Here is a 17,417-nt window from a genome sequence, read left to right as displayed (position 1 = left end):
GCTGAGATCCTGTCTTGCCTCTGGGCTGCTGGTAGAATCTGTAAGCCAAGTCCTCAGGGTGGATCTGGATGTGGTCCCCAAGCCCCAGCCAACTCTTACCCCAGAAAGACAATGATGAAGTCCAGCACGTTCCAGCCACTGCGCAGGTAAGCATCCTGGTGGAACAGGAAGCCATAGGCTATAATCTTCATGGCAGCCTCAATGGAGAAGACGATGAGGAAGAAGTACTCCAGTTTCTCCTGGAGGGGAGAAGGTGGTGGAAAACGTGGTGTCACGTCTTCCTGCTGCACACTGCATGGTGGCCCCTTGCTCTAGCCTTGATCTGCCCTCTGGCCACTCCTAGAGGCTCCCGTCCACCCTGATAGCTCCCTACTCCCTTCAACTCTACAGTTCAAAGCCGTCCCCTTAATAATGTCTTCCCTGGCCGCCAAGTGCGATTGGAGCCACTTTCAACCTTCCAGCTCTTCTTCCAAGCTTCATGCTGTCTTCTCACCATCTGGCTAAAATGTCACACACATGCTTTTGTTGTGATTGTTAACTCTTTCCTCACCAGAGTATAAGCTGCAGTAAAAATTTTGGTGTCTTAAAAAAACCCAGTTATGTTATGTAAACATTTGTGTTGTTGTTGTTGTTTTAACCCCAGGTGTGGGATATGGGACTGCTGCAGATTGTCCACAGCAGCAGACTATTTGCCTTGTGTGTGCTCTGGCAGAGGCATGATTCTGCCCACTGAAGACGGTTTAAGTCTGGGGCACTCTAGAGAGGTATTAAAAGCAGAACCCAACGACAGGGGTGTGGCTGTTCCAATTGCTGCTTCCTGCTCCTGCTGCTGCTGGTGGTTTGTCAAGAGACAAGAAGTTGGAGCTATCCTGAGGAGACGAAGATCGGACTTGCCCCAAGGAACTCAACACTCCTGATCGGAAGGAAGGAGTCTAAAAAGATCTCAACGCCCCCCAACTAGCATTCTGTCTTTCCTATCTTGTATTGGTGGGTTGAAAGAGATTGGAGTAGAGAAAGATGATAAGAACCCAATAAAGTAGCCAAAAAATTCCACAACAGGGTGGAATTTCTTTTTGCCCATTTCCCTCCTTACTTGCAGGACCTAGAATTGAATGAATGAATGAATAAACGATCCTATGCTGGCTAGTTTTTTTGTTTGTTTGTTTGTTTGGGTTGGATTGGTTTTTGTTGTTTGTTTGTTTGTTTTTGTCAACTTGATATACAAGCTAGAGTCATTTGGGGAAAAGAACTCTTAATTGGAAAAAAAAACCCTGCCTCATATGATTGGCCTATAGGCAAGTCCGCCAGGCATTTTCTTGGTTAATGGTTGGTGTGCACACTGTGGGCAGTGCCAACTGTGAGCAAGTGGGCCTGAGTTGTAAAGGACAGCAGGCTGAGCAAGCTGTGAGGAGCAAGCCAGTAAGCAGTTTTTATGGCTTCTGCTAAAGTTCCTGCCTCCAGGCTCCCACCCTAAGTTCCCCCACTGACTTCCCTCAATGAGGGATTGACAGTTGTAAGAAAAAAAAAAAAGCCTTTCTCCTCCAGGTTACTTTTGGCGGTGGTGTTTTGTCACAGCAATGGAAACCCTAACTAAGACACATTCCCCAGGTGACTCACCGTGTGGGTTTTTCCCCTCCCGCCACTCAGTAGACTACAGGTAGGAAGGAGAGTGGACCTAGCACTCCAAATGAGCCTCCTGTCTTGCTAATCAAGGTCGTTTGCTCTTACTTGTTTCCGTAGCAATCTCCCTTTTCACATCTACTACAGCTGTCTACAGGCAGCTACCACCAGGCAGGGCCATGAGAAAATGGAGTACCCTGTGTAAGAGGATGCCCTGTTGGTGAGGGGCTGAGGTTTCAGTTCAACCTCACTCCGATGATGGCCTTGCTGACTCCTCCATCCTTGGCTCTGTAGCCTGATCCTGTGGGTCACCCTTTCCCTACTCAGGGCCCAGAGCTATTTCTAACTGAGAAAACAGTTCCCTCCTGGCTGGGCTCCAGCCTGAAACCGCTCTTCTTACAGCCACCTGAGCCTGGTCCTCCAGGCTGCTTGTACAATCCTAGACTCCTGACAGGGTATCAGGGCTGCATACTCCCGGCAGTGGCTCCATTGGTGCATACAAAGTTGTTTTAACAGGAGAGGGCCTGTGCCCACAGCCCAGTAGCCCTATTACAATCAGTCACCCACTGGCACCCATTCCCAGTAAAGCACCTCAGGACTAGGGCCTTTCCAAGAGCCCTTCAGGGACCTCTTTGTTGTTGTTGTTGTTTTGTTGTTGTTTTTCAAGACAGGGTTTCTCTCTGTGTAGCCTTGGCTGTCTTGGACTTGCTTTGTAGGCCAGGCTGGCCTCGAACTCACAGAGATCTACCTGCCTCTGCCTCTCCTAGTGCTGGGATTACAGGTTTGTGCCACTGCACCTGGCTGTCAGAGACCTTTTATATTATGACTCATGTTCCTTTATTATGGGCACAACCAGATAGGCAACCTGGCCACCCCAAGAATGGCTTGGAAGAAGTGGAAGGAGATATGGAGACATAGATGGGCGAGATCTGTTCTTTTTTTTAATCTTGCCCCCCCCCCAACTCCTCCTCAGTTCGTAATCTCAAAGCTTTCTCCTTCCAAAAATAAAGCATACAACTGAAAGGCACCTCCATACTCTCCCATTAATTAAGCTGTTGCTAGGTCGCGGGTTGAGCATCATGGGGGGGGGGGGTCGGATTGTGGGACGAATCTTGCCTCCATACAAGAGAGCTGCCAGGGGCAGCCTGGATATCATCCCTGCTGAGAGGAATGTGGTGAAGTCATCGTGGAGAGTCTCCTAGAAATCAACTGGGTGGTCTTCTCTCTGTGTGGTAAGCATTTAGAAGTGAGGCCTACCTCTCAGGGGAAGGTATGTGTAAGAAGAGCGAAGTTAAGTCAGCATGTAAGTTTTCAGGTTGATTCAACACTCAGGAGACAGGAGAAGTTTTGTTGAGTGAAGGGAAAACAGGACTCAAAATAGTTGCAGTGCTCACAGCCTGGGCGGCTGGCCACATATACCCAAGAGCTGCCTGCACCTGCTGCTGTCTGTCTGTCTCTTGGCCACAGAGCAAGCTTGTAGGGGCTACGGGCCTCAGGTGGGAGTCACTTGGGGTTTATAGCCCACCAGCCCCAAGACCCAACACTCTACGTTCACACCACTCTGTAACCTAATCCTGGCGTGCACACAGCATGACCCTACCTGTGTAGACATGGACTGGCAAATGTCCATTCTTGCTCCAGAGAGATAGTGCCATCAATGTTACACTGTGCTGGCCCCATGCCTCCTCTCTAGCCCATGTGTCATCCACAGAGGAACAAGGGCTATTCACTCCCCCCAAGGATTTATTATTAAGCTTGAGAGTAAACCCCTGGGCACGAACTGGCTATCATCCTATAATCAAAGTCATAGCCTTCCTAAAGCATTTCCACCATTGTCTGTCTGTGGGGAGTCCACTGACAATCGCGCAAGGCAAGACAATCGGTGTACATTCTCACTGCCTGTTTCTTTACTCAAGTTCCACTAGGAACCTCAGTTTCCTCATGTGTAAAACTGAGCTGATTCAGTGGTTAAGAGCACTAATTGTTCTTCCAGAGGACCCCAGTTCAATAACTCACACCCATGTGGTGGCTTATACTCATCTATAACTCAAGTTCCAGAGGATCCAATGCCCTCTTCTGACCTCCCTGGGCACTACACTCTCGCAGTGCACATATGTACATGCAGGCTAAGCGCCCATACATGTAAAATAAAACAATAATTTTTTTTTTTAAATTGCTCTAATTGATGCCCCCATCTCCAAAAAGCTGTCATGAGGAGTAAATGGCATCCTGTAAGAGAGGGTGTCCACTGCTCAGTGGGTCACAGGGCTTCTACACACCTGGCTCTTTGTGGAGAGCTGCTTCTACTTGCACCATGGCATCCACGAGGCTCTCTTGATTATCACAGAGCTGCAGGGTAGGGACTACATCAGTGAGTGGCACACCAAGGCATGATTCTGCTCAACCAGGAACTCAACATGTTTGAGCCTGGACCTCTTCTCCCCTTGAACCTGCTCCTCTCACAGGTCCCTGCCTTGGCCAGTAGTGTCCATTGACTCATGACAGAGGTCTTTCTGGCCTTGGGCCCCACCAGATCCTGACATTTTTGTTTCTGATGCCTGATTCACCCATCTTGTCTCCACTGGAGCTGCCCCTGCCTGTGGCCTGGCTCACCCTGTCAGACTTGCTCCCTTTGATGCTTCCTTCTCCCCTCCCCCCCCCCCCCGCTCTACTCTGGCCACCACTCCTGGTCTCACATGGTGTAGTTTATCAGGTAGACCATAGAGTAGGTGGTCCCTTATGAAATGACCCCTGCTGACCTTGATTTCTGGCCTAACCATTGTCCTGCAGGGATTTTCAGATTCTCCTAATAACCTAGGCTCTGAGTGTTCACTTACATAGGCTCATATGATTTCTCTGACTGTCTCTCAGGAGGATCTGCCTGGGGTGTCCTCTGTATTGCCTGTGATGTGCTCTCCGGGGCCTCTGTGGAACTACAGCCTCCTAGAGCCCATGTCATCTTCCTGTGCATACTGAGTATAGAGTCACAGTGGTTCAGGCCCCAAGAACAGTGAGAGAGGAGAGTGCCCAATAGGTGGGTTTGGGTTTGGCGCTAGGGTCCCTCATAAGAGGGGGCTTCTCAGGGTGAGTTCTAGGAACAGGGAAAGGTAGGGGTTGAAGACTATATACTGCCTACCTCCTAGCCCCATCCTAACCCACACCCCATACATAGTTGAAAGAATTTTCAGCTCAGGGCATGGACCCTTGCTGTTCCTTCTTGGAACACTATCAGAGGGTGTATGTGTCACTGTCTGTCTTCTCACTGGCCCCAGCTTATGATTGATCCCTTCTGGGTCACTCTCCCTCCTTCCTAGCTCATTTCTGATGACACATCACTTCGGTTTTGTTTGTTTGTTTTGCTTGGTTGGTTTTGTTTTGCAGACCTGGTGACTTAATTTGCTAGCTACCTGTTCATCTACTTGACTGTCTCCTGACATGAATATATAGAGCCGTTTGCTCAGTTTCCTGCTGTGCCACCTGCATCTAGAAATGGGCCTGCCATGTGTGTTTGTGGACAGTATCAGCCTCTTCTGCCTAAGAGACAAACTATGGGCTTGAGTGGACCTGCAGATGGCTACTACCGCTAAGGCAAGATCAACAGTCTTTGAAGAAGCTTTGTGAAAAGCCCACAACAATGCTTAGCTTCTAAGTGTGGACAGATAACACCTGTGGGTTTTTCAGTCTCATGGCAGGTCCTATGTGGCACAAGTGAAGTGACTTCACACAGCAGAGCAGATTGGAAGTTATCAGCAACAAACTGGCCCTGATCCCAGACTAAGGGAGATAGTCTTTGACCCTGGGCCAGACTCTTTGCTTTCCTGCCTTCCGAGCTCTAGGGAAGACTAGGAAGCTGCCTTCGAGGCAAAAGCTCTGATGGCTCCACCTACAAGGGACTTCATCACCAGGAATCCAGTGCAAGAGGGTCTTTTTTTTTTTTGGTTTTTCGAGACAGGGTTTCTCTGTGTAGCCTTGGCCATCCTGGACTCACTTTGTACACCAGGCTGGCCTCGAACTCACAGCGATCCGCCTGCCTCTGCCTCCCGAGTGCTGGGATTAAAGGCGCGCGCCACCACACCCGGCCCGCAAGAGGGTCTTGACCTCCCACAGAGAGCTTCAGGGCTGCACTTGGTGTGTAAGTCTGAGCCGGGGGCCTTGCATCTGTGACATGCCTTGCATTCCCAAAGTCTTGGGCTGCAAAGACCAGGACTCACGATACACACCATTTGCACTGCCTCTCTCCCCATCTCCCAGTGACTCCCACCCAGGCATGGCTTGGGCCTTGAGGAAGGTGATGGCAACTGGCCAGACTCCTCTGCAAAGGGACTTGTTCCAGTACAGTCTCCCTGTCTGGGCCACAGGGACAGCTGTCTCCATCCCTCTTTCCCCTGCCCCACCCCAAGCACTATGACCTGCCTGGTCTGTACTTCTGTATGAGGGCCTTACGTGTCCCCCATGGAGGGCTCTATGTCCCCTCACAGAGTTCTCTGAAAGAACTCATGGAGCTTCTGGGAGAAGCTAAGATGCATTGTGAGGTGTAGAAGGGCTTCGTCCCTAGGGCCCAGGCATGTGATCTGCACAGACCCAAAGCTTATAAGGAGCCACAGGGGCTAGACTCTCAGAACTTACTTGTTTGCTTCGGGGAAGCCAACGGAATTTGATGGTGAATTTGATGGGAATTTAGTGCGAGCTAGAACTTGGGCCGAGGGTGCAACAGGGATCAGCTGGGTATCCCCACACATCCCTTTCCACCTGGGTCCTCCCAGAGGTGCTTGGGGGCAGGCCTGACAGGTACAACAGAAGACACTTCTATAGTCATAATAGCTGCCTGCCCCCTGCCTTCATCCTCTTTCTTAGTTCTGGAAGTATACAGGAGGAGTGGCCTACTTATTGTTGGAGAAGTCTGTGACATGGTACCTCGTTTTTGTTTCTTACTGGAGCTTCACTCTAGGGTGAGAAGTCCACAGGGTGGGGTTCACAATAGCCCCAAGATAAGGCAAGGTCTGAAAGCCCTAGAATCCCTGAAAGTGGCGTCCATTCAGCTTTGCTCGGGTTCCTGCTCCAATAAGAGCACAGATTGTCCATGACCCCTGTGGCCTTAGCACTGGAAAAGGAGCAACTCAGGACATACAGGAGGCCAAGGTGGCCACAATCACCAAGGACAATTGCAGCTACTGTTTTCTGTACTCCAGGCTCAGGGGAGGTGGGGGGTAGGGGGGGCTCAGACCTCAAATGAAGGTTCTCAAATAAATTCACAAGCAAACGAAACTGTGAACTGGGGCTGGGTCCTGATGCAGACGCTATATTTCCTGTTTCTACAGAGAAAAGCAAGAATATAAGGAGAGGAGAGGTTCTGCTGAGGACAACGGGCCCTTGCCCCACCCCCATCCTGGCCAGCACTTCTCTAGCGAACCAACCTGCTGGGCCTCTGTTCCACCATGCTGTCCACTGATATCTGGGCCTAGACTCTTCCTGACCCTTCATTCTGGAGGGTTTGGACAATGACCAGTTGAGGAGTGAGAGAAGTTGCTATCTTTAGCCTGATGAACCTTTGCTCAATTGGACATGACCTGGGTGGGTCACTCATATCACTCTGCATCTCTAGGGGAGAGGGCTCTACATCCCATTGCTTCTCCTCCACCCTAGCCTCTTCAGGTCAAGTGGGCAAACATGTCGGGAACGTGGAGCTACACAGACAGGGCTGAGTGACAGGAGGGAAGGCAGGGAAAAGCAGAAGGCCTAACCTAGGAGGGTTGGGGACAGGACTGTCATGGGCCATAATAACATCTTAAGCCTAGTAAGTAGTGCTGACCTGCCGGGACCTGTACTAGGCACACGTATATGCCAGACCGTCATGCATGGAAGTCCTGCACAGTAAACACTCTCTCACCCACTTTGCAGATAAGCAAGCCAAAGCACAGAGGGGATGAGCAGCTTTCTAGAATCACACAGCCAATGGGCAGAGCTGAAACATGGGCAGGGAGTCTAAGTCACGACCCCGTACCCTCAAGCAGCATGGCCACACTGGAGAGGAAGAGATGTCTGCATGAATTTGTTGGAGCTTGTCCACAACAGCACATTGTCCCTGCAGGCCTGGTCACAGTATGACTTTGTCTATGGGCTGTCAGGGCTGGAAGGACAGAGGAGGAAAAGAATAGAACTCATTGCGTAATACCCGTGTACCAGGCTGTATGTGAGGTCACTTCTCAGAGATCTAACGGTTCTGAAAGGGGAGGTACCAGCCCCTGCTCACAGGCGGGGTGATGGAGACTGAGTTTAGGGAGGTGCCAACAAAGGTGCAGGGTTGTCTGACTTAGCATTTCCTTGCTTTTCTCCTTGTGTCCCTGGAAGGCTGCAGAGTATGGCACATACCAGGGACTCTCCCAAGGCTTTTGTTGTTTATCCCCGTGTGTTGTAAAGGGTGTGTGTTGGGGGTACGGGTGGAGATTTGGTGGGGAATGGGGTGTCTAGAAAGGGAGCAGAGTCCATACAGTGGGGAGAGGTGTGGGGCTCTGGGAGTTTGCTTTATTCTCACAGATCTGTATTGGGAGTTCCCTTATACATCAGCATTAGGAACTTCACATTGAAGGTCCCTGTGTTTCTCAGCATGGGTGACCCAGCCAGGCAAACCCTGGTCACTAGATCCCCAGGTCACTCTGGAACTACCTGGCTCCAACCCTCTGAAAGCAAGGCCAGAGCAGGGGGCCCTGCAGAAGGACTAGCTTCTCCAGAGGGTGAAGTAGAGCCGGCCGCTAGCTGCAGGCAACAGCAAGACATTCTGGACCCTATAAAAAGACAAATGTCCTGGCTGCCAGTGGCTTAGCCTCCAGTCTGCGGAGGACGCCGGGTGGCAACCTGAACCCCAGGAATGTGGCAGAGGCATGGAATGTCCTATGATGGCTTAGGGCTGGCTGCTGTAGAGCCACAGAGGGACAGAGTGGGTGGCAGTCTGGAGAGTAACTCACAGGGTCCCTATGAAGCAGACAATGTCTCCTATGGCCATTAAGAAGAAAAATGAAAAAACCATCCAGGTCTTAGAAGTAGGGTGACATTACAAGACTCATAATATCAAGGTGTAATTCATTATTATTTTGTTTAACATTTAGTTAGTTAGTTAGTTGTTAGCTAGTTAGTTAGTGGAGGAGGGTGAGGGTAGAGGCCAGAGGACAGCTTGTGGGAGTTGGTGCTTCCCCTTCACCACGTGTGTCCTGGGGATCTTACACAGGTCACTAGGCTTGTCAGCAGGTATCCTTAGCCACTGGGCCATCTGGCCAGCCCCACAATGGAATACTTTATAAGTTATTTAACTGTCTAAGGCAGGAGTTCTTAACCTCAACCCTAACTGGCATGGGGTCAGATAATTCTGGCTGTCCTGTGCCAGTACGTGCATCCCTGCCCCCAACTCCATGATTCTAAACATTGCAGATGTCCCTTGATGGGCAGAAGTCCTCCTCTTGCCACTCCTTTGAAAAACACTGCCCTGAGAGGTATTCCTATGTTTCCTACTCACTAGTGGGTCCTGTGGAGATAGCTCTTCCTGGTGGAAAAACAGGTTAGTTTTCTTGCCTATAGGCTGTGTATGCCCCACAAGTCCTACCATATTCTTTTATTGTTGTCGTTGTTTTGTTTTGATTTGTTTTGTTTTGTTTGTCAAGATAGGGTTTCTCTGTGTAGCCCTAGCTGTCCTGGATTCACTCTGTAGACCAGGCTGGCCTTGAACTCGCAGAGATCCTCTTGCCTCTGCCTCCAGAGTGCTGGGATTAAAGGCGTGTGCCACCGCTGCCCAGTGCTGCTGTATTTTTTTTACCGCTGAGAGCAGAGTAAGAGGGGTTAGAAACACCTTCAACATGAAGCCCCTAATATCGATGTACAAGGCCCAGCAGCCTAAAGGATCCTCATTCTTGCAGAAACCTCTCTCAAGTATACCAGATTATTCCACCACAAGCAAGGATGCTGAGGGAATATGGAGATTACACAATATGTCCAGCAACACATCTCCATGAAAGCGCTAGGACTCAAGAGCATCCATTCCAGTCCAGATCCATTGCCCTAACCACCATGCTACACCGCTCCTCCAATGTGCCTGCTGTTGGAGCCCACGCCCCCATCCACCAGTGGACCATAAAGCTGTCCAGGATATTAACAATCTGACCACTATCTTGCTGCCCTTTGACCCGCTGTGTATTGCCAGAACTCCTTGCCCTATCTGGGCCTCAGTTTCCTCTCTGTCTGGGGAGGACCTGCGGCTTCCTTGCTGATCTAGAATAGGCAGAATCAGAAGGATATCACAGGTCTGATACTCTCATGGAATGCTGGAGGGAAGGAAGGGGAGAGCTGAAGAAGGATTTGGAGGGGCCAGCCATGAAGCCCATCCCCTCTGACAAGTGCCAGGGCATCCAGTCACAACCATGAGTCCAACTCTCAGACTTGGCTTATGCAGGACACTAACAGGAAGCCATTTTTGCCTGCCCCACATCCTAGCTAGTCTGGCACGTGCCACAGCAGGAGACCTTTGTCATCAAATACCCTGGCTGACAGAACCAGTTGTCCAGGGTGTAGACACAGGTAGCTTTCTTAGCGACACTACCACTTGTCTGTCCCCGACTCTGAACCCCCAGTGGCCTCATCACCCCCGAGCTCTGTCTCCACACCTGCGGTTAGTTGCCAAGCGCCATCTGTCCCACTTCATAAATCTTTCTCAAGTTCATCCTTTATCTCCATCTCCAGTGCCTGTTTCAGTTCCGGCAGGGGCAGCTTGGTGTGCTTTCCCTAGCTCCCATCTCACCCCAGTCCATGCCCCACATGAGGGCTTGAAAAGCTTTTTAAAATGCTACTCTGATGATTTGAGAGATGGCTCAGTGGTTAAGAGCGCTGGCTGCTCTTCTAGAGGACCTGGGTTCAGTTCCCGCCACCCACATGGCTGCTCACAACTGTCTGCACATGGAATGAAATAAGTAAAAATTTAAATGCAAACTCCCTTTGCCCATGTAGCTCCTTCAACCCAAGACCCTCTTTCTGCTGAGCCATCGTACCACGAAGGCATACTCCCACCCCATCCCTCACCCCTCACCAAGCACTTGCTGTGCCACTGGGGGCTGGAACGGGGTTGGGGGTGTGGAAACTTCACTCATATGAAAATAGAAAATTTTTGTTGTTGTTGTTGTTTTCAAAAAGTAGGAAACCCCTACTCATAAAGATGCTAAAACAAAACAAAAAGTCAATTCATCTTTTTTCCACATCATCTTTCTGAAATTGCCATGGCATTAACTGCCTCTTGACTATTGCATGGGCGAAGTCAGACCTTTGCGAGCACCTTCCACTCGCTCTTCCACTATCCTCACCACCCAACAGGTACCATCCTGTAACCCAGCTAGATATAAAGAAGAGGAGCCAAAGCTGCCACTGCAATCCACGGTGAACAAACAGAACCTAAGGGCATCGAGGCCTCCACCGCAGGAGACACTGTGTCCCTAGGTGGGCCCTAGACTCTCAGCTATGCAGAGCATCCCACTGTGTGACCAGGCCAACATGGGGACATCCACAACCATGCCCATCTCTGAGACATTAAAGGATTTATATTCTAATCAGGCGCTCCCACTCCCACATTTCTGCCAGGGAGCCCAGGGCTTAGAGTCAGAAGGTGGCAGAAATTGAGAGTGTGTGAGATCTGAGTCTCCAAGCTCCCAGAGTATGGGCCACCATCCCCGTGGACTCTTCTTACAAAACATAAATTCAAAGGTGAAATTAAAACTTCAATGCTGTGACTAAGAGCATCCATTCCAAGGAGTGGTGCTCTGAACAGATACATAGCCACAAGGCTGGCCCTGCTCGTATCTTTCAGGACTTAGGGTAAATATTCTATCTTCCGGGAGCCTCTCTGATCCCAAGGCTACTTTAGAGTCTCTTTCTCAGACCTCACATGTTCCTCATTTTATTTTTAAATACATATATAACTGCCTAAACTGTAATTATTTGTGTAATTAGCTTAATTAATTGAGCTCTGTGAAGATGGGAACTGTCCTCTTGATTCACAGTGGCATCTCTGGAGTATTTCCTGGCACTGAATATACAGTTATAAAATGAACAAGATTAATTCAGACTTCATCTTAGAGCTTCCCTTATTTAAAGCTAAGTGTTGTTGTAGACAACTGGAATGTTGCCAGCTTTCTGCAGACTCCCAAGTAGCCAAAAAGTATAAGGGAGAGATAAATCCTTAATCTGCTCTCCTCCTGCTCTGCCCACACTTATCGTCCTCTTCTGAGTGTTGGGGAGATTAAACAGATAATGGACAAGTGGTGCTGAGAGGGTCTCGGAATGCTTTCTTAGGGGCCCCAGGGTGCTTAGGGACCCCCAGGGTGCTTAGCAGGCCTCAGGGAGCTGAGGAGACCTCAGGGTACTTAGGGGAGCCTCAGGGAGCTGAGGAGACCTCAGGGTGCTTAGGGGGCCTCAGGGTGCTTAGAGGGCCTCAGGGTGCTTCAGAAAGCCTCAGGGAGCTGAGGAGACCTTAGAGTGCTTAGGGAGCCTCAGGGAGCTGAAGAGGCCTCAGGATGCTTAGGGGAGTCTCAGGGAGCTGAGGAGACCTCAGGGTGCTTAGGGGGCCTCAGGGGGCTTAGGGGAACCTCAGGGTGCTTAGAGGGACCTCAGGGTGCTTAGGGGAGCCTCAGGGTGCTTAGGGGGACCTCAGGGTATTTACGGGACCTCAGGCAGACGTTGACTTTGACCCTGGGTGAGGCCTATTCTCTTTGGACTTCACAATAGAGGATCAGATGAGAGTTCGTCCCTGGTGGAGTGCTGACCTGCCATGTGATTCTGGCCACCTTGCCCTCCTGTAGGGCACTTGCTATGGTATGCCTGTGAGCTCTAGGTTTGACTCTGCAGCTCCAGCCCACGGACTAAAGGGAAACACCCCAGGACTGCGCGACAAACCATTTTGTTTTCAAGACTGAAGATTGCATAATCACTAAGGTGTGATTTAATGTCTGTAAAAGAAGGCAACTTCTTCTAAAATTGTGTGTGTGTGTGTGTGTGTGTGTGTGTGTGTGTGTGTGCATAAACATTCATGTGTGCCCTTGTGGGTGTATGTACATGTCCATGTATGTGCAAGTGCATGTGTCCCTATGTGTATATGCATACAGAGACCAGTGGACAACCCCAGGAGCTGTCCACTCTGTTTTTTGAGATAGAGCCCCTCACTAGGAACTAGGGTTCACTGATTCAGCTGGGATAGCTGGCCAGTGAGCCCCAGGGATCCTTTTGTCTCCACCATCGCAGTGCTAGGATCATAAGCACACACTGCCAGAAACATTCCAGTTCTTAAAGTGCACATAGAGCCAAACTCCAAAGTCATGGGGTAGGGGGTGGGGCACTAACTCTCCCTAAATCTACGGACATGGAGAACTGAGCTTCTTACAGAAGGCCCAGCCGCACACAGTGGAGACTGCACGGGCCCTGCCCTCCTTCAGTTCTGCTCTCTTTCCAATCCAGGAACTCGGTTGTTTCTATTCCCAGCAAGCACACATTTAGCAAGCTTCTCCCCAATTCAGAATAGATTACCATGGAAACCAGCCTGAGAAGAGGCAGAGATGCACGTTTTTTCTTTTTGGCACTGGATCCATGCAGATGGGTCTCCTCTCTGCAAGCCCTGTGGCTTCAGTACAGGGTAAAGCCCCAGAGAACGGAACTCTATCTTCCTATTCTGTTGGTGTGTGTGTGTGTGTGTGTGTGTGTGTGTCACTAGAGTGGAAGCCTAGGCCTTCTGGATGCTAAGCAAGTATTCCACCATTGAGTGACATCCCCTGCCATCTCTTTGATTCTCAGCGGACTTCCCTGGAAGTCCTCGCTCTGTTTACCACCTTGTGGATACAGCCAACAGAAGGGGCTGAAGAAATGGCTCTGTGGTTGGGAGTGGGTACTGCTCTTACAAGAGACCTGAGTCCAGTTCCTAGCACCCATGTTGGGCAGCTCATAACTGCCTTTAATTCCAGCACCAGAGGAATCCAATGTTATCTTCTAGGCTTTGAGGATACTGTAAATACCCACACAGAGTCAAAGATATGTACAAAGAGTTAAAAATTTAAAATTTAAAAAATAAATATATGAGCAAGTCGCAAAGTCAGTAAGACCAGGATATGTGGCCCTATTAGATGCTTATATGGGTGCTACCCTGCATGATGTACCTAGTCTCCAATCCTCAGCGATTTCAGGTGAGCTTTTGGTTTCATTTATTACACACACACACACACACACACACACACACACACACACACACACACACTATGCAGAATTTGCTGTGTTGTTGGTGAAAAAGTAGGAGAGAGTGACACTATAGGCCTGCAATGCCCTTTCCTGCAGTTTCCTCTATCATATGCCCCTAGTAGGCAAGCTCAGTGAGAGCAACATTATGGATTCTATGCAGGGGAGGAGGTTAAGTGTTCAGCATCCCTGGTAGACCCTGCTGCAGCCCATTGGTACTACTCCTGGGAGTTCTTGGGAAAGGTCTATGAGTTGGCACCTGCTGGGTGCCTGGCACAGTGAATACTGACTGATGGGTATCATCTGGTAAGCTGCAGGGCCACTTAGCAGTTTGACTATGTGAGGATATCAGTCTGCATTGTCGGGGAACCAAGACACCAGCATCTCCTCACCAAGGCAGAGTTCAAGGGTGACTCCCAGCTTGGGGCTGTAGAATGCAAGAGGAAGGCTAGGAAGGCTTTCTTACCAGGCCGAGGTTCAGAGTGTTGTTGTCATCTTCAGGCATGGGCAGGTACACTGCCAGGGCTACACAGTTGGCAAAGATGGTAAGTAAGATGATGCTCTCGAAGGGTCTGGTGGTACCAGGGTTAAGGAGGGCCCTTGAGTGATCCATGGGATCTGTGGGGTCGCGGGCTAGAAGATGCTAAAGGCCACTCTAGACAATTCGTATAATACTAAGAGACAGGCTACACAATGATTTGGGGAGCTTGGACCCCCCCAAGATGGCCAGGGAGGCTGGAGGTTGACTTATGTTCAGGCTAAATAGCACTGGTAAAGAGGGGGAAATGGAAAGAAAAGCCAGATTTTCAGAGCTATGTGCATATACTCATGTGCATAGGCTTGCACTCACACATCCCCCTCCCAGGCACACCTGTCACCCCCACTCCACCCCCAGCAGACAGTTCCAGAGGGTACCCTGGGATCCACTGTTCCTGATTTGCTGGTCATTTAGAAAGCCAATGTGAGGGAGGAGACAGCAAGGCCGAGAGTCCTTGGTGTCTAGTTTGGGGTGCAGAGCAGAAGTCCTGCTTTGTAAATAGATGTGGATCAAAACTCTGTTCTTTTCCCAGGGTGGCACCAAATATAGATCTGTGGGAGGAGTGGGATCAGGAGAGTAGAGAGTGGAGAAAAGGAGACCCTGCCAGGGGAAGCTGCTCTCATAGGACACAGGCAAGGAGGGAGGGGCCTGGAGGTGATGCTGCCTGGCACAGTGCAGCTCTGAGGATCAGGCCTGATCCCAGACCCAGTGTCTCTAGATGGTTCCACGTCTCCTTACTCTTCTGGTTATCCTCCCCACCCCCACCCCATTCTCCTTTTCCCCAAAGAACAGCTGATGGAAGCTCACTCTCTCAGAGCACATCAAAAAATATTTCAAATATTCCCCACTTAGAACCCACTCAACCAGGCCTCCTCTCTGTAGCCCCTCCTTTCCCCCCAAATAACCCAGATATTTTCACCATTCATCTTCCAGAACTCATGCAAACCCAGAGAGTGATGGAGGCCCCTGTCTCTAGGGTGCTACTTCTGAGCTAAAACATCCAAGTTTGCTCACCAGCATCCAGGAGGCAGTAAGGGCAGGCCCTCCCTCAAATCCATTTCTCCAGCTCCATTTGTAACTGCGGCTTGAGCCAGTGGAAGTTACCCCTGGCTCTGTCACTCTTTTCCACCCTCCCTCTGTGAAGGATTTCCTCAGGAGCTGCTACATCTTTCATCTTCTTATTCAAAACATTGAGTGGTCCCCCCATGATAACAGAGGCTTGGACACACTTAGAAGCAGCTCCCGTAAGCACAGGCTCTTCTGGGCGGTCTCCTCAGGCTTCCGGAAGCTCCTCGTTCCACTGTGGTAAAGACCTCCCTTCCTGCCCTCACAAAAGTCCCTTATGCTGGCCTGAGGTAACAGGTTGATCCCACCCCCACCCCCATCCCCCGCCGCCCCAACACACACACACACACACACACACACACACACACACACACACACTCCAAAAGCCCAGTCACCCTGATGCTAAAAGCCTGATCTCTGGGATCACCCCATACCACCTCCCACACACACCTCCCACACCCTCCGCACTGCATCTTGTTCAGGTGGTTAAAAAGGATACTTCCATTCTACAATGCTGATGCAGGCCTTCCTTAGAGGGTTCTGGAGAGTCAAGCAGAACAAGGCCCGGGGCGGCCTGGGCAGAATCTCAGGAACAGGTTTCTTGGGCTGTTTCTTCCTAAGGCCTTCATCCTGGGGCGAGGATGGCTCCATGGCTTCCCTCACAACCCCTCTCCTTTCCCTCGCTCCCCCAGTCCACGACCCTCTCCTCCCTGTGTCCCCAATGCCCCCACCTTGGGGACTGGCCCTGACTGAGCCTGTCCTGCTGAGGCAATCAGACAGGGAGGGCGTGGGGGTGGGAGGATTACTCTCTCGACTCCCAGCGAGTAAAATTAGCCCCTGCTGCCCAGCCCAAGCTCCCAAGGCCAGACAGCTGTCATTCCTTCCAGTCCAGCCAGTGACATCCCAATCTGCCCCCAAGGAGGACAAGGGCCGGGTATAGAGGGGCAAGATTTGAGGCACCGGAAGTTGTTCTTTATTATACCCAGGCCTGAGATGGGGCAGGAGCAGTGGGAGACAGGAAGGCTTCAAAGCTGGGGCAGTGGGGTTCAGGGAGAGGAGCCTGTCTGTGGTGTACACTGAGGTAAAGTCCCCCCCACCCCATCCCAGCCCAGTTCCATGGCTCTGTTCAGAGAATGTGCTGGGTGGTGGCCCTAGCTCAAGATATCTCCATCCACTGCAGTCTCAGTATCTGTCAGGATCGGACCAGGAAGCCTCTTACCCTTTACCACCACACGTCTTCTCCTGTCAGATAGGGAGCCTCTCTCACTAGAGTAAAAGGCTCCCAGGCAATCTTGAGTGTGCTCTGCTCTCACATGGCCCCTGGCCCTCATGTCTCTCATTATACAAAGTCTGTGGACTTTCTCTCAGGAACCCTAAGCCCTCTAGCACACGGGGTTCCGGGTCCACTAAGCTCTCTGGAAATGTCATTTAACTGCACGAGCTAGGAAACACCCATGCTCCCTTGCAGCAGGTTTTCTGGGCTGGGGAGTCAAAGGAAGACGAGGAACAAGGTGGGGGTGGGTGGGCGTAGACAATCATTTAGGAATCGCAAAATGCAACAATCAATCTTTTTATTTAGTCCTTCCTGTAAACACAATGTCAGTGGACCCTAGAAGTTTACAGGTCTTGGGGGTGGGGGAGGGATGACGTCCTTAGCATGGGAAAGGGCCAGAAAACTACACTAAAAGGTGGGAGAGGGGAAGTGAAAGAAGTGAGCGAGGGCACGCACCCACACTCACACCCACACCCTCCAAGTCTGTCAGCTCCAGGGTGCTGACTGCGAGCAGCTGCCTAGCCTCCCTTCCTCTGAATTCCTGCTCTCTAGAAGCAATCAAGTCCCTTCCTTGCTAGTATTTGAGGCCATCTTGTGGAAGGCGCAGGCATGGCGCATAAGAGTCAAAGTGCAGCCATCTACCACCGGACTTGTAGTAGACAACAGAGACGC

The 17,417-nt window shown here is 50.6% G+C and overlaps 1 protein-coding gene across 1 annotated transcript in view; it reads right to left on the bottom strand.

Moving 5' to 3' along the window:
- Cacna1s (calcium voltage-gated channel subunit alpha1 S) overlaps positions 1-16,159 on the bottom strand; it is a 66,375-nt gene extending 50,216 nt beyond the window's left edge. The window contains 3 exon segments of the mRNA XM_051147487.1: positions 100-239; positions 14,336-14,441; positions 15,972-16,159. Of these exon segments, the coding sequence (XP_051003444.1) occupies positions 100-239; positions 14,336-14,441; positions 15,972-16,123 (398 nt within the window). The 5' untranslated portion in view covers positions 16,124-16,159.
- Positions 16,160-17,417: the final 1,258 nt, after the last annotated feature.

Source organism: Acomys russatus, chromosome 6 (genome assembly GCF_903995435.1).
Source record: "Acomys russatus chromosome 6, mAcoRus1.1, whole genome shotgun sequence".
Lineage (NCBI taxonomy): Eukaryota > Metazoa > Chordata > Mammalia > Rodentia > Muridae > Acomys > Acomys russatus.
Note: the sequence above shows the minus strand (reverse complement) of the source record. Positions and strands in the feature narration are given on the sequence as shown.